The sequence below is a fragment of the Xenopus laevis genome, chromosome 4L (assembly GCF_017654675.1).
Source record: "Xenopus laevis strain J_2021 chromosome 4L, Xenopus_laevis_v10.1, whole genome shotgun sequence".
Lineage (NCBI taxonomy): Eukaryota > Metazoa > Chordata > Amphibia > Anura > Pipidae > Xenopus > Xenopus laevis.
The window spans coordinates 16,801,410-16,826,828 of NC_054377.1; the positions used below are offsets into that span (position 1 = coordinate 16,801,410).

Below are 25,419 nucleotides of genomic sequence, written 5' to 3' on the forward strand. Positions count from 1 at the left end.
ATGCCAAAAGTTAACTTAAAGGGTAACCACCCTTTTAAGTTTCTTCTCTTCTTTAATAGGCGTTAAAGGGGAGGTTCACCATTCTTTTAGTAGGTTATGGAATGACCAATTGTAAGCAACCTTTCCATTGGTCTTCATTATATTTTTTATAGTTTTGCCGCCTTCTTCTGACTCGTTACAATCTATTCCAATATGGGTGTATGCGATCTGCCAGTGGGCACTGTGTGCAAGGGTCCAAATACATTCAGCAAATTCTCAAATTCAAACAAAATGGACAGTAACTCGCTTCAAGCATTTATTAGTGCAAAATGAGCACAGCATTAGATACAACATTGCGCAATAATAAATATCAACATGTAAATATTTGCTCAGCTCATACCACGAGGCAGCGTCTTCCCCCTGACTGCATACCTCATGTCAGCCATTCCCTCCCAACGCATTTTGCGCCATTGGGCTCTTCATCAGACGATGTGTGAGTGTTACAGATCACATAACCTATGACTATGAAGACTTTCATTCATCCAGGTCATGGTATATCTAGTATAAGTAATTCAAAAAACAACTGGACTTGCTGAGTAATTTTATTCATCCGAGCAGCTTCTTCAGTTCAACTGACTGGTGTGGGAAATTCTCGGCATATAAACTCTTTTACTAATCCAATCACAACAGGACATTGTAACTCTTCAGAGAGGTGACATCTGAAATTCACGGAGGTGTTGATTCTGTGTAGTTACTGTTATAGGATTATCCAATGTGTCATGCAACTCCTAGAAAGAGGTGTTACTTGTGAGAGTTGCATGAATGGATGTGTGAAGTGTTCTGAAACCGCCTCTTTCACGCATCTTTCAAACCAGCGGTCTTCTTTATCCAAGATTTGGACATCTTCAAATATCGCTTATATTTTTTTATATTTTTTGCCTTCTTCTTACTCTTTCCAGCTTTCAAATGGGGGTCAGTGTCCCCCTCAAATAAACAAATACTCTGTAAGGCTACAAATGTATTGTTATTGTTACTTTTAATTACTCATCTTTCTATTCAGTTTCTCTCCTTTTCATATTCCAGTCTCTTATTCAAATCAATGCATGGTTGCTAGGGGAATTTGAAACTGGAGAGCTGCTGAATAAAAAGCTAAATAGCTCAGAAAACATAAATAATAAAAAAATGAAAACCAATTGTAAATTATCTCAGAATGTCACTCTCTACATCATACTAAAAGTCATTCAAAGGTGAACAACCCATTTAAAGGGCAATAATTCTTCATTCACTTTGAGCCTCACATTACCCCTTTAGATTTTTTTCTTTTACTGAAATGAATGTCCTGCCATTCTGCTCCCCAGTCTTGAGTGATAACAGGCTGCAGCAAGTCCTGAAAGTCTTCCAAAGAGCAGACATGGGCGCATCCTAGCAGCGAGACTGGATATGGTGTTTCACCACTTTGGTTTCTGAAATACATCTGCACTGTGAAGTCCCTGTGGATTGAGAAAGGAAAGGTGGAGTTAATGATCAGAAACTAACAAGGGCACCTAATACCAGCTGGGTACAGAATTATAGGGCAAAAACAGGCAGTGGTTATGGACATGATCGTTATTATACTTTGCTGTTTGAACCTCAAGAGCTTCCATAGTTTTGTATGCAATACATGTAAAGGTGGCCATGATTCTGCCAGTATGCTTAAAGGGGAAGGAAACCTCGTCGGCGCTAACCCCCCTCCCCCCTCCCGTGTATTGCCCCCCCTCCCTCCTCCCCCCTGGCCTACCCCTCCCGCTGGGCAAATGCCCCTAACTTGTTACTTACCCTTCTGCGCAGGTCCAGTCCAGGGAGTTCACAGGCGACATCTTCTTCCACGCGATCTTCTTCCTCCTTTGACCGGTGCATGCGCAGTAGGATCGTTTCGCCGGTACGATCTACTGCGCATGCGCATGACTTTTGGCGCATGCGCAGTAGATCTGTACCGGCGAAACGATCCTACTGCGCATGCGCCAAAACGCCGGTCAAAGGAGGAAGAAGATCGCGTGGAAGAAGATGTCGCCTGTGAACTCCCTGGACTGGACCTGCGCAGAAGGGTAAGTAACAAGTTAGGGGCATTTGCCCAGCGGGACGGGTAGGCCAGGGGGGAGGAGGGAGGGGGGGCAATACACGGGAGGGGGGAGGGGGGTTAGCGCCGACGAGGTTTCCTTCCCCTTTAAAGTTGATCACCAGAACTGGCTGGTGCCTGACAAATGGGCACCCCTGGTTTTCCTGGGAATAAACCCCTTTGTTCTCCTTCAATGCCTAAGACAGAGGCTTCATGCATTGTATGTAAAATAAAAGTGTTTAGCAGAGCAGTTTGTGATGTACCACGTTAAAGGGGAACTATAGCATTTTTGAAAATCAACTTCATTCTTGACACTGAAAGTCCCCCTTAAAACAAAAACACAGGGCTGGAATAGAAATTTCTAGAGTAACCAATAAATATGCAGACGCCCCCCCCCCTGCAAGTCTTACCGAGTATCTTCCTCGAAGAGCTCAAAAATTTGACAGGAGGCATATGGGGCCTGTTGTCCATTGTAGACATTGAGAGCAATCTGTAACGCTCCTAGGGTGTTTTCATGCTGTGAAAAGGAGAAACGCGGGACTGTATTTACACAAGGCAGAATGTTTACCCTTAAAGGGGTTGCCCACCTTTAATTTTTTTTAGTATGATGTAGATATTGATATTCGGATAAATTTCAAATTGGTTTTAATTTTTTATTATTTGAGGGTTTTTTTAGCTTTTTATTATTGTTATTTAGGTTTCTGTTCAGCTGCTTTTGTATTTCAGCAGATATCTGGTTTCTAGGGCTTTATTTACCCTGGCAACCAGACAGTAGTTTGCATGAGCGACTAGTTCAGAGTACCGTGAGGGACTGAAAAGGAAGTTTAATAAAAAGTAATAATGACAATATATTAGAGGGTGTGATCTCAAGGCCAGGGTAGGAATAAGCAAGGACAGTTTGAGAATAGAAACCAATGAGTCTGGGGGGCTGCATAGGGGAGAACGTTTTACCTTCACATTACATACTGTCACTTACTGACCCTTTACATTTGCTGCAAGTGTCAGTTGTACTCACAGTAGAATATGCAACAAGTTTAAGGTCGTAGGTGGAATTATCAGCTTTTGCCATCATGTTCTTCAGAATCTTATTCACTAGCAAACCTAGAAATAATGAAGAAATGGATCACAATGTCAAAACTCCAACAACATGTCATCAACAACTGTTCCCATCCCTTAAAGGGAAAAAAAAAGAAGTGCCCAATGGCGATAGACCCCCACAGGCATAATGGATCATCCTAGGATGTGGGCTCACCTCCTTGCAAACGAGCCTTCTTGACGCGCTCATGGATCCCAAATTGGAAGATGAAGCTGAAATCCATTAATTTCTTCAGCTTGGCTAGAACGTTGGTGGTTGCCCATGTTGGAAGACAAAAGTTGTGCATTTTCTAGGCCAAAGGACACAACACACTAGTAAATACCATGGTAATCCATAATAGTGAACATTTAAGTTTGGGCTTATTTTACATAATGAATACAGATAAAGGGTCTATTATCCAGAATGTTTGGGCTATTCGCCTTTAAGTAGATTTTAATATGATGTAGAGAGTGATATTCTGAGACATTTTGCAATTGGTTTTCATTTTTTATGGTTTTTGAGTTATTTAGCTTTTTATTCAGCAGCTCTCCAGTTTATAATTTCAGCAATCTGGTTGCAAGAGTCCAAATTCCTCAAGCAACCATGCACTGATTTGAATAAGAGACTGGAATATACTTTATATAGGAGAGGCCTGAACAGAAAGAGGAGTCACAAAAAGTAGTAATAACAATACATTTGTAGCCTTACAGAGCATTTGCATTTGGGGTCAGTGACCCCCCCCATTTGAAAGATGGAAATGTCAGAAGGCAAATAATTAATAAACTATATTGAAGAAATAATGAAGACCAATTGAAAAGCTGCTTAAAGTGCAAGTAAAGTCTAAAATAGAATAAGGCTAGAAATGCTGTATTTTGTATTCTAAATATAAACATGAAGTTACTGCACCACAAGCCTAATCAAACAAATGATTTAATCTTTCAAAGTTGGCCACAGGAGGTCACCATCTTGTAACTTTGTTCAACATCTTTGCACGACCAAGACTGTGCACATGCTCAGTGTGGTCTGGGCTGCTTAGGGATCGTGATCAATGATCAAAACAGGGAAACAAACAAAGCTGATTGAGTTCTGCATGGCTGGGAAGTAAGGCGGGGGCTCCCCCTGCTGTTCATAAGTATGATTGTTTCCCTGCAGAGCAGTTAGGGACTGTCTGACAATTCCTATCCACAGCAGTAAATGAAGGAAGAATTAAAGTATATTGGAGATAGGTTTCTTTTTCATTAAAGAAAGTAAAAATGGGATTTTATTTTTTTCCATTACATGCCCTTTAAAACTGGCAATTATATAACATACTAAAAGCAAACCAACCTTTTAAGGGATCTTTCCATAATTTAGATCACCATAAGTCTGGTTGTTTTGGCACCAATATGGTTTCATGCAAATTAGTTTAGATCAAGTACAAATTATTGTTTTATTACTACAGTGAAAAAGGAATAAATATATATATATATAATTATTTGCTTTAATTTGACTCTATAGGAGATGTCCTTCCTGTAATTCAGATCTTATTGGATAGCATGTTTCTGGATAAGGGATCCCATACCTGTACATGAAAAATACATCCCTAAAATTACCCACTCACTTTTTACTAGTAGGAATAAATGGAAACCAGGATTTGGTTTGGGACTACTTTTTGCAGGATACAATTTGGCCAAATCTTAGGTGATCTGACTCCATTTTTCTTTCATTTGCATATGCGAATTGCGGTTCAGATTTGGCCCAAACAAAAAAAAAGTTTTGCGGTGTTGCAAAGCCCATCCCACAAACTGCAGGACCCATGGACAGGTTTGGGTTGGTGCCTAGGGTATCACAGATGGACTCCAGCCCACCTACAACTGCAGCAGCACCTTCTTCTCTCCACCTGGTTCAGACATGCTAGGGTAGGACATGGGTCAGCTATTTGTTGACCCTCACATCATTACACTATCTCAGCTTTTAGGTAAGAGACTGACCTCGCAGAACAGAACATCATAGACAGACCACACTGATTCTAAAGTGCAGTCTGATAGGCCGTTCTTCTTGGCCACCATCTGTAGGAAAGCCTGTAGGAGGAACCATGAAGTGTCTTTTTAATAATACAGTTCTAGAAGGTATATTTTATCTTGTGTTTTACTTCCATTCTCTCTATTCTGTAACAGTCTCAATATTGCATTTCCTAACAAAATATTGGCCCAGCAGTCTGTACACTATATAATGGCCTGCATATTACTGAGTGTATATTATAGTACAAGACTCCATATTTTATTAGCATCCTCTGTGTATGGATATTTTATATGTTATATGTAGTTCTGAATGAATCTGACCCAACCCCTTCTGAAAGTGTGAACAATATAAATAAAGATTTCTCTGTTATGTCTTCTGGAGCCAATAAATCACAGCAGAGACTTAACACCTTCCCAGAGTGCAGGTATTTGTGATCTTTACATCATTAGCTGATGTCAGTGTCACATAATTCACATCATGGGCATGAAACTGTGTAGTAGAAATCTGTTCTCCTCCAGGCCTATTAATAATCAGCTTTCTGCTACATTGTTTCATGAGTCAGAACCAGTGATGCAGGAGATACAAAAGGGACACAGGTATATTATCTTCAGTAGCAATTTCAATGATAATAGACTCAAAACCTCTTTACCACAATTGCTTAGAAATACAGTTGAACCCAATTTAATGTCTCTTGATTTTACATTTCCTGGATTTTACTTTTTATTTTAAACAGACTTCATATTCACTGATATTAAGTCCATTTTCATTAAACCCCCTCTTTATCCCCTATGCATGTTAGTTGTTTCACATTTGGGGGCATATTTATCAAGGGTCGAATTTTGAATTTGAAAACCTTCGAAATTTGAATTCAAAAAGACCAACCGAAATGAAGTCCATTTTTGTCATATTTGTATTTGCCCGAATTTGGCCGAATTCGAATCATACAAATCGAATCAATTGTACATTTGATCGAATTCAATTTCCTGTTTTTCCACCAATTGACTCCAAATAGGTCCCAGGAGTTTCCCCATAGGCTAAAACAGCAATTTGGCAGGTTTTCGATGGTGAATGGTTGAAGTAGAATTTTTAAAGAGACAGTACATGATAAATTTCGATATTCACATTTTTTTCAAATTCAAATCAAATTTGGAATATTCCCTAGTCGAGGTACACAAAAATAGATTGAAATTCAAATTTTTTTAATTTGAAAATTCACCTCGACCTTTGATAAATCTGCCTCTTGAAGTCTTTGTTTGTTTTTTTACAGTTGTCCCCATTTTTATTGAAAACCCCTGATTTTATACACCCCATTTGATGTTTTCACAGATTTTAAAAAAAAATGTTTCTAGTCCCCTGTAAAACTTAAAATCTGGCTTTGCCTGTACTTTCATTTGTTGAGAAGTTTTTTTTTAGTGAACATCCCTTTTAAAGAACAGTGAAACGCTGACTTTTTTTTATTATTATTAGGGGTTTATTGAAGTGAAATCAGCAGGAATCCTAGTTGATCCAGACTAAAGCTCCCCATAGACGCGACGATTCTTCTTGCCAAACGACCGATTTTAGGGAAGTCCGACCAATCCTTCGAAATAATCGTGCGGTTAGTGGTATTCGAACGATCGTACATCTTACGATTTTTCGGCGGACATCTGTCAGGAAATTGATCGGCCAGGTCAAAAAATCTTTGTCGGTCCCAGTGCAATCTATCTATGTTTGCAGGGCCAAGCAGGCAGCTCCCCTTTGTTTTCCTGGTAAATTGCTCTTTTTAGTTGATGGTAAATTCGTACGATCGTTCTGAGAAGATCGTGGTCTCACGATGAGGATCTGATCTTTTAAAAATCTCAACATCTATGGCCAGCTTAAGACATAAAAAACTCCATTTGAATCCTCTCTCATTTGCCTCAGAGAGGAAACAATTCCTTCCTGACTCCTAGAGGGCAATCGGACCAGTCCCTGCATCAACTTCATACTAAGAGGAAAAGTGTGTCAGTTGTGCAGAATCGATGGAATTTGGTTCAGCCCTGTTCTATATCTTCATTGGCTTTCTTCCAGCGCATATACATTCGTGATATAATATGAACGATGATAAAAAAACATCCTATAAGAAGAATTATTGATCTTTCGAAACGTATATCGAATAGTAGTCTCTTTGGTTCTTCTTCTGTAAGAGATGAGAAAATAAATGCATATAAAAATTCAGTTAACAGGCCATAACATCCATTCACATATGTTTAAATAAAAGGGAAACGTTATACTATACTTTTCGTCTCTTCTTTCTTTTCTTCCCCTTCTTCCCCTGTAATGGCTCTTCCAGAAGCAGAATTCTCACTCATCTCATCTTCTTCTTCATTATCATCATCAAAAAAAGATCAGAGATAACATTTATTATTGCAAAAGTCATTAACCCTTAAAACTACCCATAATTATAACTTATAGATCTATATGCACTTACCAATTTTAGTGGGAGGCAAATGTTTCTTAATTTCGTCTAGTCCTCTTCTTTCCACTACAAAATAAAACAAGATTATTTTTGATACATTCATTTTAAGTCATCCCTTATAAAACTAAATCATTAACCATATCTACATTCTCAAACATATTTATTAACATTTGAATTTACATTTTTTCACGAATCAATCCAATAAAAACTCTAATACAAAACTTTGGCAAATAAAACCAGCCGGGGTCCTATAAAAGTCAATGGAAACCGCACTGATCCTATTGGTCCATTTTTTTTAGCCATTTTGGACTTTTAGTAGTTTTTGGATTTTTTCTCTGGTAGTAATTTGCGATTCGATGGGTATTGTTATGTGGTTAAATGATTTAAATGGCTTACCTGCTGCAATTTATATTGTGGGCAATAACAAGGCATTTTGGACAATTTAACGCAGGTTGCAAAAAGCTCTGTGTGTCATTGCTCTATGGTAATTTGTTATTTATTAATATTGTGCAGCAGGAACCAAATATAGGTTTCAATGATTTAATTTAAAAAATGTACCTTTATTAATACATGAGACAAATGTAATGTGTAAAACATTCTGTGTATCATTGCCCTTAAGGTCTCTCTTTGTATATTTCGTATCTTTCTATTATAAAACCTGTATTGTACTTACATTCATCCATTGCCTCTGTAAATATCTTGTGTCTTTCCACAACACTTGCTTTCACTGTAATAAAACAGATACAAATTTTAAACTATCGTAAAGTATAACGCTATCAATAAACATTCGTTTTTGTCTGACGGGTTTATCAGAAAGAACTTTTTCTTTTTTAAAGAATGACAAACTGATACAATGGAATATCTGCAAAACTTGGTCCCTGAATTAAACCACAATGTGCAATTTATTAAAACATATTAATCATGGAACAGCCATTTTAAATTTAAAGGACACGGACGGTCATGATCACTGGCAGGAAAATGTTCCGGAACAGCGGTAGTACAGTAGGAGCGCCATGCCACATCTTCTTGTCACTACTAGTGATCCCTCCGGGGTGATGTGTGCTGGGTGCATGCACAGCAGGGAGACAATACAAAAGTAAAGAGCCAGCATCTTGTTCTACTGCGCATTTGGGGCTGTAGAGAGGCTCAATGAAGAGTAGGAAGATGACAATGTGGCGCTCCTACAGTACCCTGGGCTGGTGATGTTTTTAGTGACCAGGAGCACAAGCTTAGAGTTCCAGGTAAAAGATTATAAACATGGGAGGGACCAATAAAACAGCCACACCACTGGTTATGCCTTTACTTCTCCTTTAAATAATCTGACTAAAATACACTAGAAAGATGAGCTATATATTATTCAAGGCCCAATATTGGAAAATAGGGGGTTGGGGACATTTGTACGGCCACCCACAATATTGTGCATTCCAAAAAAGAAGGATTCTGGCAAATTATACTTTATTTTTACTTACTTTTTACAGGAAGGTCGTAAAGTCTGTAGCTAGATATACTTCCAGACTTCCTTGCTGAAATAAAACAAAAACAAAAGATTTTAATACATAAAAAAATCTTAAATGGTAAAGTAAAAATCATACAACCGTATTTTATTATAAAGTGCTGTGACACCATGACACCTAACAAGTATCAATCTGCCTCAATCACTTGTCAAGTCCATTGTGCTCACCTTCATCCAGTTCCTCTTTATATTCCACATACAGGGCGGCCAGATTATCTATTGCTGAAATAAAAATAAAAAATATTTAGAAGAGGAAATTCCCATTGCTGGCACAGTATGAGCAGTAAATGCTAAAGTCTGGGGCACACGGGCGGAGCTTTGGAATGAAGTAAGCCAGTGACCTTGTACTTTGTTAGTGCAGGTTACATATGGATGATTAACGTAAGGCAAATATGTACGTTAAACCTAATACTTAGGGGCACATTTACTAAGCTCCAGTGAAGGATACGAAGTAAAAAAACGTTGAACTTGGTACTTCGACCAGCAAATAGGCTACTACGACCTTCGACTACAAATTCTATTCGAACGATTCAAACTAAAAATCGTTCGACTATTCGACCATTCGATAGTCGAAGTACTGTCTCTTTAAAAAGAACTTTGACTACTTACTTCACCACTTTAAACCCAACAAGCTACAATGTTAGCCTATGGGGACCTTCCCCATCACTTTTCTAAGGTTTTTTTGATTGAAGGAAAATCCTTCGATCGATCGATTAAAATCCTTCAATTCGAAATTCTTCCAATACGATATTCGAATTCGTAGGATTTTACCTCGAGGGTCGAATTCGAGGGTTTATTAACCCTCGATATTCGACCCTTAGTAAATGTGTCTCAAAGTGTTTCCTATTCCCCCTATTTTTATGGTGGAATTTTACTTACGCTGAATCCCATAAGAAGCAAAGTGGTTTGAAGCCTACTTACTGTCATTATCTATTGTCTGCATGCCAGTTGTCAGATTTGTCACCTTTTCTTCGACTGAAAGAAAAAAGTCAAATTATTTGTCTGTCTTGAATTTTCAGCTGATATAGCGTCTAGCTTTGTTATACTATATGTGGAAAAATAAAATCACCGCTCAAGTGGTCAGATTCTCAGTATATTGAGGAACCTAATGGTAAAATGTTGATCCATTTGTGGGTAGATGAATGAAATATTAAAGAGGGGGCACTTTCCCAATTCATACCCTAGGGTAGGGGGGTAGGGTTTTTTAAGTTCAGGGTTGAATTCTCCTTTATGGGCACACAAACTATGGGTAGGATTAGAACAGATTGGTAGATCCTCTGGAGCGTGACATTAGTCTTAAAATCAATGTTATGTATTGCTAAGGGAAATTTCACTCTACTTACATATCTCATAATATCTCTCTCCAAGAAGTCTGTTCATCTTCAGGCTTTTTTTCACTAAAACAAAACACAAAGAAATGGATATTATAGAACATACAATGCTCAAAAGGTGATAGAAAAAAAAACATTACTAAAATAAGACTATTTACTGTTACTGTGTTTAATACTGGGGGGGGCTGGGAAAGTATAGCCAGGCCTCTCCAAGATGCAATTATTACTTTTATTACAAATAATTACATATTACATGTAATGCTATTATTATTACAAATACCGAATTGTTTTCTGATAAAGAATGAAGTTACATTCCAAACAGTTTTTGTTGTGGTGTAAAATCCACAATGTTTTGTACAAGACAACAATGTACATGCTTTAAATATAACAAGAACGTTTTATAACAATCAATACTCACAATTCTTGATATTCAGGAACAACTCGTAATTAGGGTTAGCAACATCTAAAACAAAGGAATATTATATTATAAGTTTTTTAAAACGTAACAGAAAACCCAATTATAAGAAATCAGACCAGTATAGAGGCTTTAGATTTAAGTGAATACAATATGGTGGCAGAATGAAAGAAAGCCCACGTGTTAGTGCTGATAATAGTCAGTGACAGTTTAATATTAGATGTTGAGAGTTGTGAGAACCCAATGGTTTTGCAACTGGTCACTTTATGGAGCCACATAGACAGGCAGAATATACTCATACCCTCCTTATTGTCTGCGTCTGGTGGCTTCGTTGTATTTTCCTCAATTTCTTCTTCTGGTTTAGAAATAAATGACACAAAACAGGAATGTTAGATAACAGCTTTTCATTTTCTTCTAATACATAACAGCTGATGTGACTTGTGTGATAATGCAATTTTTTCATATCCTTTTAAGCCCTTTAAAGGAGAAGGAAAGTCTGTTTGCACTTGGGGTGTCAAATGTTAGGCACCTCCACGTGATTGTATTGACCTAAAACCCTGGGTCGGTGCTCCTATCAGCAGAAAACTGCACCGGCCCGGGGTTAGTCCGGCTTCTTCTTTCTTCAAATTTCCCGGGGCAAACGCATGCGCAGTAGAACGAAATAGCCGACTTTTTTAGATTAAGTTTGGCTTTTTGTTATGCTGTGCATGCTCAGCCACACGAAGAAAGAAGAAGACAAAAGAGAAGCTCTCCGTGGTGCTCACTGGTATAACCCCAGTTTTCTGCCGGTAAGTCAATACAATCACTTAGGGGTTCCTAACATTTGGCAAATAGACTTTCCTTCTCCTTTAACCTTATTCCCAGCACAGAAGATGCTGATTTGCTTGGTTTCTCACTAAAATATTGGGCTCGTCCAGCAAATCTGACTTGCTATAAATAGTGCAACTATAAGGGTTAAAGTGAATTATTTTTGGTAAGAGACGGGGGATATTTCATTATGACCAATGTCATTCATCATTCACTATGTCAGTGATTTTTAACCCTTTGGTGGCCAACTTACCATGGAGCTATTTTGACACTGGGTAGGATTGGGCCAGTCTCTTTTGCATTAAATGAACCACAAATAAAATATTATACCAACGAAGACACTTCCATAAAAACAAATAAATGACTTACTTTTAGGGGTTATTCCATTTTCCAACAACGATAACTCTGCTTTTCTTCTCACTAAAATAAAGAAAATGGATCATGTTACAGAAATTCTTGTTGTCAAAGAAAGGCCTTGAATTGGCAAAAATTATGTATTACATCATTTATTATATCTGAATAAAATTACCCTAGACAACCCCGCTCCATACCTGCCACCCCCCGAGAGTGAGTGTGCAAGTGCTCACACATAATAACGCTGGGGGTTGGGGAAGAGAGATGAGGGAACATCAGGGGAGTGATGAACGGGCAGTACTGGAAGGGCACGAGGGCCTGGACTAGGGGTATATAAGCAAGAGGTATGGGCCCAGGACCCCTCCCCCCACACCATTAATTTGGATTTCTATTATATTAAAATCACAATGAATTATAGAATACATTCTAGTTTTAATGGGGTAATGTAATAAAAGCAGCCAGGCCTACTAGTCCTGCTGAAATATTTATTTTATTACATGCTTTTACTTTATATAAAACTTGTATTGTACTTACTTTCACTCAGTGTTGCTTTAAATGTATGACGTAGTGAGAGCAGGTTTTCTCTTACTGTAATAGAAAATAATTATAATTAACATACATTTTACTAGAAAGTTATGGTGGAATCACAAATATCTGACGAAATATTTTTTCAACTTACTTTTTCCAGGAACTTCGTCCAACGAGGATGTAGGAAAACTTCCTCTTTTATCCACTAAAAAGGAAACAAATATTGTAATAAACTGTGTTGTTGTCATAAATAGATCCAACATAGTAACAACACTACAACTTTAATGCAATGTGCCACTTTAGTAAGGAGATCTCAGCTTTCAGTCTGGTGATTTACACCTGTTTGTTTTTCTACTTTGCTCTCTTGCTGGCATAGCACATTCAATTTATAACCCTATACTGTCCCTTTAAGAATATAATATATACAAGTTACTTTACTCACTTTCATCCAGGGCTTCATTGAATTGTTTGTATGTTTTGAGCAATTCTTCTTCCACTGCAACTAAAAACAAAATAAAGAATATAGTGAATAAAATGTATCTTTCAAGTTTTAATCTTTCTGGGGAGTAACCTGTGTATTCAGCTGATATATATCACTGTTACTAAGGGGGTTATTTATCAAAGGTCAAGTGTTAAGAGTTTTTTACATCGAATGAACTAGAAAGAACTTTAAACTGGAATTGTTTCTTAATTAAGAAAAAAATCCCAATGTGAAAAAACTGATTCTGCAAGCTATAGTCCCGCAACCCGAAAACACGCGTTTTTGGCAAAAAAAAGTTTGAATTGCTCGAATCATTTGAGTTTTCAGGCAAAACTCGAACATCAAGTAGGCTATTGACCTCTTCAGATGGTTCAAGAGGAACCTCTGCCATTGACTTCTACATGAACCTGGCAGGTTTTAGGTGGTGTTTTTTTAAGATTCAAGCTATTTCCAGGGTCGGGGTATAATAAATTTTGAATATTCACTTTTTTTTAAAAAAAAATAAATATATTTTTTGTAACCCGAAAATTGTGACCACAAAATACAACTCAAAAACCTGAATTTTAATGGAAAAAAACATCTTGAACCATAAAAATCTGCCCCCTAAAGCCTAATACCACATTTATTCTGTAACCACCCCATCTCACTCTCATCCCCAGTGATATCTACAGTAGAATCACTAAATATGGTGCCAGTGAGTAGCCAATAATTATATTAATTATATTGCGATGCATACTGTGTAGGAGATCCATGGAACAATAATTTTAAGTGGATGAGTTCTTAACATAATTACAGAATCAGAATTATTATAGAATTATTTGTAATCAACTTACTTTTCCTCTTTGATATTTTGCTGGCCTCAACTACTATGCCCACGGTTTCATCAACTAAAAGGAAATAAAGACATAAAACAGTCGTTACTGATGTGCCAAGCAGCACGGCTCTTATAGCCTTACCAAGTTAATTTAACACATAGCTAATGTTATGCAGATTCATGTGTTTAATAGAACAGGATAACCCTGAACACAAGGCTTTATGGTAAAAACTTTAAATACCATTTCCCAGCATGCAAATATTAATACTGCAATTGAACAAATATTCTTTATATACTTACATATCTCATAATATTTCTCAGCAATTAGTGTGTATTTCTTTAAATTCTTTTTCACTGAAACAAAAAGAAGGATGAATTAATAAGAGATTGGATGCAGGAACTTGTACAAAAGCAGATAACGCATTTGTGTTTCATTCTCTTATGGCATTGCCAGGGGATCTTTTCATTGTAAACTATCAAAAAAAGTGAAAAGATATAGAGACATTCTATTATTTAGGCTGGTGCTGCACTTTAAAGAAAGTAACACAAACACTAATATTTCAAGATGCGTTAAATGTGAGTGGGTGCCAATTTGTTAGGCATTCCCTGTGAATATAATTGCTGATGTTGGACTGTGTGCCGCCATCTTTCCAGCTCCTCCTAAACAGCGTGCACACACAGTACAGTTAAAATTGGAACTTTAAAGGAATAGTACCTAAGGTTAGCAATTATATTTACCAGGGGTGCACAAGCAAATGGGCACCCCAAGTTAATAAAATGGGGAGGTCCATTTATCAACATTCTCATTTTAGTAGTTTTAAAGGTTGTTAAAACCACAACTAAACAATTTTTTTCTTGAATGCCATATATCATCTATTAAAAGATCCAAATATTAAAAGTACAAACAAAATTAACCTAACGATGTGCTAAAAAACATGGAAACCTCCAAAAATGAGAATTTTTCTGACAATTACTAGTGAAGAAACATCAGAAAAACCTCAAAAACTCTGAATGACTAACAAAATAAAGGTCCAATATGATCAACGGAACCCCCAATGACTTATATGGGGCCTGAAGATCTTTTAGGGGGTTGTTTATCAATGTCCGAATTTATCTCAATATTTTCTGAAAAATATTCTGCACTGGTTTTTTGGCCTTATTTATTAATACACTTTCCTGAAATTTTTGTTTGTGGGGAAAAAATCTTGAAAAATCAGATTTTCCAATTTTTTTGGATTATTCGTCTGATTTCCACAGATTTTTCACCCGAAAATTTAGAATTTTGCCAGAAAAATCCGAAAACTTTGGGGTATTGCCAAAAACCCAGTGCACATCAAAAAATCTTACTTATCTGCAACCTCCACAGGTCTGAGATGCCGGATTTTCAGAGTCTGACTTTTCCATCCTCGGGGTTTAACAAATTTGTGATTTTTTTTAAAAAAAGTCCAATTTTATAATAAAAATCATGAGTTTTTCATGATTTTTGCATTCGGAGTTTAGTAATTAACCCTCTTAGAGTTATAGAAAAATTAAAAAAAACAAATTTTTAGAGAAAAGTTCAATTTATGAAAAACATTTAAATTTGAATGTTAGTAAATAAGCCCTTTAGAATTATCCTTTCAATCTGACTTTGCATGATTGTGTATGATCAAAATACGTATTTGTTCATTTTTAATAAAGAATAACATTAATAACTGTTTTAGGGTTATTACAATTACATGCGCATAAGTAAATAAAATATACTTACTGTACTTCACTGGAAAAATGTATGTTATGAAATTTGGTTCTATAGTTGCTGAAAAAAAGAAAAAGAATGTTAAAATATATTTGGTGCTATTTTCATACACAAAATAACAGAATTTCAACAGCAATTCAAAATGACAATTTATATATAATTTATATGACAGAATCAACATAGCAATACAAATAAACTCTCATTTTTACACTGATACAGGTACTGTGTTTGGGATTCCAACACTACACTAACATTACATTATTGAAAAAACTTTCTCAGAAAGACATATCTAATAATAAATAAATTCAAGTACCAGTAAAAAATAAACTTACATATAAATGGTATAAAACTGTTAAAGATTAATACAAGAAATGCTAAGAAATTAAAGAGAAACATGGTTCAACCAACTGTTCTCTCTAACACCTAGCTCTGTACTGTTCTGTCTGTAGTTAAACAAGTTAAAGCCAGAAAGCATTATCACATTATCTGTCGTTGCATTATGACATCATACTCAGCTGCAAGTCTGCAAGTAATCAGCATTTAAGCCAGGCAGCTTGCAGCTGTGGTTGCATTGTGACATCATAATCAGCTGTTGATCACAGCTGCAAAATATATATTATGGGATTTCTTATGTATATTATGTGATGTCTTATATTCATGAGTATTTTAGCAGCCTCATTAGTCTAGTCATTAGTCATTTATATCAAAGCTGTTGAGCTACACCTACAAAATATTTATCATGAGATGTCATATTCATGAGTATTTTAGCAACCTCACAAGTTTAGCTTGTGTGATTTATGATGTTAAGTGATGGGCTTTGCTGAAAAATTAATTAATTTTTACCGAAATTCACAAAACTGCTAAGAATTCGTGAAATGGGAATTTTGACGCCCATACAATTTTGACACTGGCGTTTAAAGTCAATGGGTGTCCTAATATTGTTGACGTGCAATGGTTTTGGTGCGAGCGACCTGCAGGCGGATTTTCACCCGGCGAATTTTTGAGGCAGTTTCGCGAATTCACCTGGTGAATTTTTCCGCCCATCACTTGTGATGTTCCAATGCTTATGAGAATGACATTAACTCAGTAACATGATATTATATATTATACATTGTAGCTGAACGCATCTATAGAAAGATAAACATCTATGTATTTAGTTACCTAAACTCCCAGAAATTAAGATCTGAAAAAACATTCAAATATACAAAAATAAACTAATATAATAAATAAGCTAATAATAATCAAGCTGTTATACTTACAATAAGATTGTTGAATTGTTATAAATGTTAGTAAAAGAAAGGTTATGCAATAAAAGAGATGCATGTTGTCAGCTCTTCTCTTGCACAACCTTCTCGATACTGTTCTGTCTGTAAGTAATCAGCACTTAAGACAGGCAGCTGTGGCTGCATTATGACATCATAATGTGGTTGCATTGTGACATCATGTGGTTGCATTATGACATCATAATATGGTTGCATTATGACATCATAATGCATTATGACCTCACTAGTCTAGATCATTTGGTTATATCAAAGAAATGCTAATAATTGCAAGAGAAGCAAGGGATAACAGGTGTTGCATTATAACTGTAGCATCTTCTGTTGAACTACAGCTGCAATATGCATGTCATGTTCAGAAGTATATTAGCAGCCTATTGACATTGCCATTAACTCTGTATGTGATACTAAATTTCCAGTTCCTGTATATTATATCACAAAGCACAATATTGAATCCAAATATGATCAAGCAGAATGTGTGGCAAAGTGCATGAAACCAAAGCCGGGACTTTCTGCCTGTGTTTTTACACTTTTACCCCTTGTTAGTTAATGAGCCTCATCACTGTTAACCCCTGACCACCAATGTTTTTTTTTTAAGCTTGTGGCGGGGGCTTGACCACCAATGTTTTTTTAAGTTGTAGGGGAGACCCTACCATAAAGTGTTTTTTTTAACCCTGTAGGGGGCCCTCAGCACCAATGGTTTATTTTGGGGGGGGTGTTTTTTAGAAATTGTTATTTCTGTTTTATATGGATGTCTTTATAAACAGGCCCATGACAAAAGGCATTTAAGAAAGCAACGGTAATGGGATGAAACAAACAAGCACATTTGACGTCTGCCTGAAGCAGGAATAAAACTGGGGCATAAAAACTCTAATTGATAAACTCTTTATGGAATAATAAAAATATAAGCTAATCCATTGATTCCTTTTCAATATGGCACGGTACATGAACAAGCACATTGTACACTATGGGGCCGATTCATCAAGAGTCGAATATCGAGGGTTAATTAACCCTCGATATTCGACTGTGAACTAAAATCGTTCGACTTCGAATATCGAAGTCGAACGATTTTGTGCAAATCCTGCGATCGAACGATTTTTCGTTCGATCGAACGATTAAATCCTTCGAATCGAACGATTCGAAGGATTTTAATCCAACGATCGAAGGAAAATCCTTCGATCAAAAAATCACAGGCAAGCCTATGGGGACCTTCCCCATAGGCTAACATTGAGTTCGGTAGCTTTTAGCTGCCGAACTAGGGGGTCGAAGTTTTTTTTAAAGGGAAAGTACTTCGACTATCGAATGGTCGATTTTTACTTCGAATCGTTCGAATCGTTCGAATTCGAACGAATTCGAACGAATTTAACCAATTCGATGGTCGAAGTACCCAAAAAATACTTCGAAATTCGAAATTTTTTTTCATTCGAATCCTTCACTCGAAGTTAGTGAATCTGCCCCTATATATTCTAACCAAAGTGAATGTAGAACAGCCCTTGACTTCTTTATCATATTTAATCCATTGTCAGCATAGTCTATTGCACAAGAAAAAGCTTTATCTTTGGCAGAAAATCAGTATATCGCTAAAGGAAAACAAGTTATTTTGAGCCCTAACTACAGGTTCAGCACTAGTGCAGCTTGTTAGAGATAGCCCGAGATATAACAGTGGGATAATTATGGCTGTAGCTGTATATTGTATGTAATAAATATAAGGATTAATGAAAATATGTGTTGTTTTTAGTGATGAGTGTAACTTTTAGCTGAGTTTTTCTTGGACAATAGGTTCCAAAGGATGAAAAAAAATTTCACACCACTTTGACTTAAATGCATTTTAGCTCATTTTTGCCACTTTGCTCATTTTTGGTGAAGTGAAACGGGTCAAATTTGCCCATCCCTTGTGTTCATTTATTTAGAGGGTGACTGGCAGTTGTTTTATACTGTACAAATACACCTCAGCTTCTAACAAACTGAAGTGAATATTTAAAATAATGCGATTGTAGTTTGTATTAGGTGAGTTAAGGATGGCATAACCAAAACACTACAAATTACAAATTACTGCATTGCTATTGATATTACTATTTGTATAAACACAATAATACAATACTTGTAATTGCAGTTCGCCTGTAGATCTAATTGTTAATTTCAGTCTCTAGGTGTTTGATCAGATACTCCTAGGCCTAAATGGTACTAATGGGGGTGGTGTTTATTTGATAAGGTCCCTATGAGGCCCAAAATCAACTAAGGGCAATGACATATTAGTAAGTCCATACCTCCTAAGCCAGGAATCTGTTAATATACGTTATATTTACTTTTTTGCAATTTTTTTAATATGGAGTGTTCTTCAAGGCTTTGGAAACTGTCCATAACTTCAGCAGGACCAGGTCCAAACATGTCTCATTCACTGGTTTTATTCCTTCATTATTAGTACATGTATGGGATCTGTTATCCAGAAACACATTATCCAGAAAGCTCAGTATTAAAAGAAGGCCATCTCCTATAGGGGCAAATTCACTAAGCGCCGAAGCGCCTAACGCTAGTGTCAATTCGCTAGCGTTGGTCATTTTCGTTACTTCGCAAATTCACTAACGAACGCTGGCGTAAATTCACTAGTGTTACTTCACACCCTTACGCCTGGCACATTTTCGCAACGGACGTAAGTACGCAAATTCACTAATGCGCGCATTGTACTGAACGCTACCTTTTACGCCAGACTTCCTTCGCCACCTCAGACCGGGCGAAGCGCAATAGAGTAGATAGGGATTGCTTCAAAAAAAGTTCAAATTTTTTCTAAGTCCCAAAAAACGCTGGCGTCTTTTCTTTATTATGGGTGATAGGCTGAAAAAGATCGAAAAATTTTTTGGGGCTCCCCTCCTTCCCCCCTACATTTCCTAACTCATGGCAACTTAACTATATAGTGGGCACATGTGTAGGGCAAAATAAAAATGTTATTTGATGTTTTGAAGGTTTCCCAGGCATTTGTAGTGATTGTACGTATTCCTCCATTGAAATTTGAATTTGGTGCCGTATGCAAATTAACCATCGCTAGCGTAACTTCGCTTCGCTTGGCGAATCAACGCTAGCGCAACTTCGCAACCTTACGCTACCCCTGAGCGCAACTTCGGATTTTAGTGAATTTGCGGAGCGCTGGCAAAACTACGCCTGGCAAAGTGCGGTGAAGTTACGCCTGGCGCAACTACGAATCTTAGTGAATTTGCCCCATAGACTCCATTTTAAATCAAAATTATATAAATGACTTGCTTTTGCTCTGTAAGAATAAAACACTACATTGGAGTTGATCCTAATGCAGATATAATTAATCCTTATTGGTGGCAAAATGTTTCAATTATTTTTTAAAACAACGTGTAGAGATCCAAATTATCGAGAGTTAATTAACCCTCGATATTCGTCTGTCGAAGTTAAATCCTTCGACTTCGAATATCGAAGTCAAAGAATTTACCGCAATTCGTTCGATCAAACGATTCCATGGATTTTAATCCATCGATCGAACGGTTTTTCTTTGACCAAAAAAAGCTTAGAAAGCCTATGGGGACCTTCCCCATAGGCTAACATTGAGGTTCGGTAGGTTTTAGGTGGCGAAGTAAGGGGTCTAAGTTTTTTTAAAGAGACAGTACTTTGACTATCGAATGGTCGAATAGTCGAACGATTTTAAGTTTGAATCGTTCGATTCGAAGTCGAAGGTCAAAGTAGCCAATTCGATGGTCGAAGTAGCCAAAAAAAACATTCAAAATTCGAAGTTTTTTTTATTCTATTCCTTCACTCGAGCTAAGTTAATGTGCCCCGGGGTGTTAATACCCCCTTCCTGCAATTTTGCCCCCACTGGTATGGTTTGATTTTCCTGAAAATTCTGTGAAAGCACACAGAAAGTGGGTGGAGTCCAAAGGGAGTGACCAAAAGGGGGGCGTGGACAAGCCGCCTCTGTCCTTCACCTTGGTCCCCCCTGCCAAAACCATCTTCTGCTGCCTATGCATTCCAGTGAGCACTGCGATCAGACAGACCATGGTATTTTTTGGCCTGTGAAGCCTCGGTCTGAAGTTGTGACTTCCCCTGGCTCTACTCTACTGGAGCTGGGTGCACTCCATGGTAGACTCGCCTAGATTTGTGAGGTGATATCTGGGCTAAAACTTCCATTCCTTCTACCTCTCTATGTCCACTGGGAGACTGTTTTGAACTAACGGAGGTGGGTGGTGGCTTTCTGTGCAGACGGGGAGAGTCGGGCTCTGTGCAGCAGCTGCCTGCTGTGGGGTATAGCACACTGTCAACCGATTAGATCGAGACTCCAGGGAGGATCGGAGCGGATTTCTGGGGATCACCACCAACTCTTGAACTGTGCCGGTAAACTGGAGAGTGTGCCAGTTTGTATGACACATAAGATTTGGAGACTCTCTCAGCGATTTTCCTGCCATAAGACCTGCTTGAAGTTGTGCCAGTCAGTCAGAAAACGCAATAGATATGTGTGACGCAGTCCTAATTTCTCAGAAGTGTTAATAATCTGGCTCTATATTATTACTGTACTGATTTTGCCTATCATTCTTTTTTTTTGAAGTTTCACCAACTGGTTCACTAAAAGGCCTTTATTAAGAGCTGACACAACAGGGCTACCATTTTGCCATTCTATATCATACTGGCACATTAAACTTCTAGAGTGAAGCTTTAAATACCACTTAAACCAACAACATTTAGCCATGACGCCCTCCCTGGACACACAGGTCAATATGCTATAAAAATATCTTAACCCATAAACCTCCATTCCAGGCAATACAATATGAGAAAGCAGGGGCCTTATCTTACTATGCCCTTTAAAGGACCTGTTCCTCACTTCCAGTTCTGTGTGGAGGAACACATTGGGAGCGAGCACGATGTGGGAACTGGTAGCCTTTTCACCATTTTACAGAGAGTCATGGAGAAAGGCTATTTTGACATTTTTTGAAAAAAACAGCTAGGTAATTTATATCAATGGCTATTATTTTAGCATTTGGAATGTCATTTTTAGATAAAATTTTTTGGTGTTACTGGTCCTTTAACTGAGTTGGTCAAACATCATGTTGAGATGCTGTTTTACACCCTGGAGAGTTGTGCCTCCCAATAAACAAGTCTAAAATCATTTAAAGGATCCAGGAATTTCTAATTTCAATTTAAATACAACCTAACAAGGGCTACAAATATAATCATTACTTTACTAGAGGCAATTACCCAATTGGGATTACCACTATTATACTCAAATATGGGTCAAACAATAAAAGATACAAAAAATAAACCTCCAGTAGGCACCCAGCAAATTGAAAATTTCCTAGAGAGGCATACTGGGTGTTCTGTAAAAACTCAGCTGGGGAAGATCTGATTGCTGGAACTTCTGTTTCCCAATCTATACAAACAAGTCCGTCAAATCTAGATCTACCTGACAATGACTTGCTGGAAAAAATAACAGTGGTTCTTCGGGCTGAAATGGACAAAGCTACGACATGTATAACCTCGGCTTTATCCTCTGAAATTAAAGAACTAGCATGGCGTACAGAGTCAGTGGAGGCCTGGATGGATGACACCATGACAGTATTGGAGGCACAAGAATCCGATTTATCTGAACTTCAACGGCAAGTTTATGACCTACAGTTAAAACTGGAAGATCTTGAAAACAGATCCCGTTGAGACAACATCAGACTACGTGGAGTTCCAGAAATGTATTAAAATATAGAAGTGGAGATAAAAGATTGGTTGACTACATCGGTTCCAAACTTGCCTATACAATTTCTGCATATTGACCATATCCACAGATCTTTGGGGAAACCTCCTAAACTTGATCAAACCTCGAGACATTATATTAAAGTTACACTATCCCCAAACTAAACAAGCTATTATGCAGGCTACAAGGGATGCTCAACCACTTACGTTTCAAGACCATGATGTGCAGCTTTTTGCCAATCTGGCTCCTCAAACGTTAGCAAGATGGAGAACCTTCAAACCTGCCCTTACAATACATAAGATCCGATAGCGTTGGGGTTTCCCCCAGAAATTGATCCTCTCCTTAAATGGTAAGCAACATTCTCACTCCACTCCGGAGGAAACTATGAATCTCCTTGCATTGGGAGGCCTCACCAGCTCCAAGCAATCAAAAAATATCTCAACTCCTCAGAATAAACGCTCTCCAAGCAGATCATGGTCGGATAATCCCTCTTCACCTAAATTCCCTTTACCACAGAGGGATATACAACAGGGAGCTCGTTTTGAGCAACGACAACAAAGCTCTATTTGATATATCTCAACTATTCTAGATAAAGAAGAATTTTTATAGCTTCCACCTGTTGTACATTACCATTGCTTACTTGGATTTAATGTTATCCAACACTTGAGCACTTTTTTTTGGATCTTAGACTGGAAATGGAACATACTTTTCACACTTGGAGATATCAATATTGGTTTAACTTGACTACCTGAACATTTTCTTCAATACCAGGATCTATATTTTTTGCTCCTTCTCATTGGATCCCTTTTTTGAATATTTGGAGTAACAACTATTGTTTTAATTTATACTAGATCACTGGAAATATATTCTCTCACAATTACATTTGATCATTGGGATTATTCTCGCTCATATTTGGATTTATAACACTTGTTCCATTTCATTAGAACTTCCCTTTGGAACTTTGACTAGAAATGGAACATACTTTTCACACTTGGATTATAAATATTGGTTCAATCTGATTGCCTGAACTATTGTTTTCATACCAAGAGCTATCTCATTTGATCCCTTTTCTGGGTTTGATTGAAAACTCTGGTGATATTTCTCTCACAAAGGGGATTTACAATTATTGCTCCAATTCATCATATCCTCTCTTTGGAACTTAGTTTGCAGGATGCATATTTTTCTCCGAGTTATACTTATTGGTTCAATTTGTTTGCCAGAATTATTCTCTTAATACCAAGATCTACAATGATTTGTTCCATTTCACTTGAACCCCCTTTTTGTATCGAGATAGGGAAGATATATGTTAATTGTTTATTAAGAGGCTCCTTTATATTTGCAGTGAAAACTACTGTCTTCAACTTACTAGGATTTCTCCTTTATGCATCTCTGATTCCTCTTAATGTACCAGAAACATTGACAATATAATTTATATTTGGTTGAAATGGTGATGGACCTTCAGCTGGCGGATATTAGAAAGGGTTCTCTTCCCTTTTTTCTCTTATCATTTTCTGTAACAATAATTAATGGCAGTGGCGTAACTACTTGCTGCTGGGCCCTGGTACAGGATGGGCCCCCCCAATGAACCGAAATGCCGCTGGCGTGCGCCCCATGTGTTCTAGAGCATTATACACAAAGCTGACACTACATTTGTCCTTTATGTGTTGGGGTAATATACATGTAACTGGCACTATCATGTGTTCCAAAGGCATTATACATAGAACTGGCATTGTATTTATCCTACCATGAGCCACAAATGAAATGACTGAGGGACTGACTATTTAACAAATCTGCAGAGTGTCTCACTCTATTTGAGGGGGGTGCCTTCTGCATGTGCTGGAATAATCTATTTCCCATCCAAAACGAAACATTATTATTTATGTTGAGATGATTTGGACCTCAATCAAGGGAACTGCTGAAAAGTCACGAATGCTGGGTGCTCCTGACCCCCCTCCTTCTCCAGGCTCTCTTTGTAGCCAAGGTGAATGACAGGCTCCGACAATGGATTAGACAGGGGACAGTATTATTATTGGCAGCTCCAGTCCCACAAGCCTCCCCCCTCCACAACAGGACTTGCAACTGGTAGTGTCGGAGCAGCTCAGTGACTGCTAACAAACAAATACAAAAAGTACTGTAGAAGTGATACCTTGATGGTATTTTTAGTAGTACCATTTTGACCTCATGTAAGACGAAACTCAGTAAAGGAAAACCTTTAGTAATAGTCAGGCAATTTATTCACACAGAATACAACATAACAGTTTTGTCTGGGTGGACCTGTGGCAGGAGCATTTGGACCACCTACGTAATTTGGTGAGTTACCTGATTGGTGAAGTCTATGCTTAAATATACTTGGTTTGCAGTTCTCACTTTTTGGAAGTAACCTTTAGTAGATGGCTCATCACTCCCTGATAGTAATTTGCACTTGAATCATAACTTATCCATTGAAAAGCATAGAATAATCTCTCAAAGTCCTCAGAAGCAGAGGAGCAGGGAGAACAATGCAGAGGCAGGGCTTGGAGAGGAACAGGGCAGGGCAGGTGGAGTCAAATACACCTGGAAGTCCCTAGAGATAGTGCTGCACTGACCCTCCTAAGGCTCATAACCGTAGTATTTGACAATGTTACATTTTGCAGGCATATCAGCCTATGAGGGAAATAAGAACTGGATGGGAACTGTCCTACACTGGTGCTCACTAGAACCTGCCCCCACCCCAGGAGATCCTGTGGTACTCCAGCAGATCTCACAATTTTGGACAGGGAACAACATCCCAATTATTTATAATCATTACCATAAGTATGTGTCATAGCATAAGATATCCTTGGATCCTTGCTGGGTTTCCTACAAAAAGAACTAATAACTTCCTTCTGGGAAAATAAATGACC

General features: G+C 37.6%; 2 protein-coding genes across 2 annotated transcripts; both read right to left on the reverse strand.

The window, feature by feature from the left end:
* Positions 1-1,232: 1,232 nt before the first annotated feature.
* On the reverse strand, positions 1,233-6,047 carry LOC121402872 (lysosomal acid phosphatase-like). The gene is made up of 6 exons (XM_041589594.1): positions 6,033-6,047; positions 5,120-5,209; positions 3,327-3,459; positions 3,090-3,175; positions 2,485-2,591; positions 1,233-1,469 (listed from the first exon to the last, which is right to left on the reverse strand). The coding sequence occupies exons 1-6, from the start codon at positions 6,045-6,047 to the stop codon at positions 1,274-1,276; spliced, it is 627 nt and encodes a 208-aa protein (XP_041445528.1). The 3' UTR covers positions 1,233-1,273.
* An 840-nt stretch (positions 6,048-6,887) lies between these two features.
* On the reverse strand, positions 6,888-15,702 carry LOC121402941. Its single transcript, XM_041589923.1, has 17 exons — positions 15,578-15,702; positions 14,131-14,184; positions 13,850-13,903; positions 12,978-13,037; positions 12,687-12,740; positions 12,542-12,595; positions 12,023-12,073; positions 11,148-11,201; positions 10,850-10,894; positions 10,444-10,497; positions 10,022-10,075; positions 9,269-9,322; positions 9,057-9,110; positions 8,261-8,314; positions 7,600-7,653; positions 7,408-7,491; positions 6,888-7,308 (listed from the first exon to the last, which is right to left on the reverse strand). Coding segments are annotated over exons 1-17 (981 nt in total). The 5' UTR covers positions 15,579-15,702; the 3' UTR covers positions 6,888-7,162.
* Positions 15,703-25,419: the final 9,717 nt, after the last annotated feature.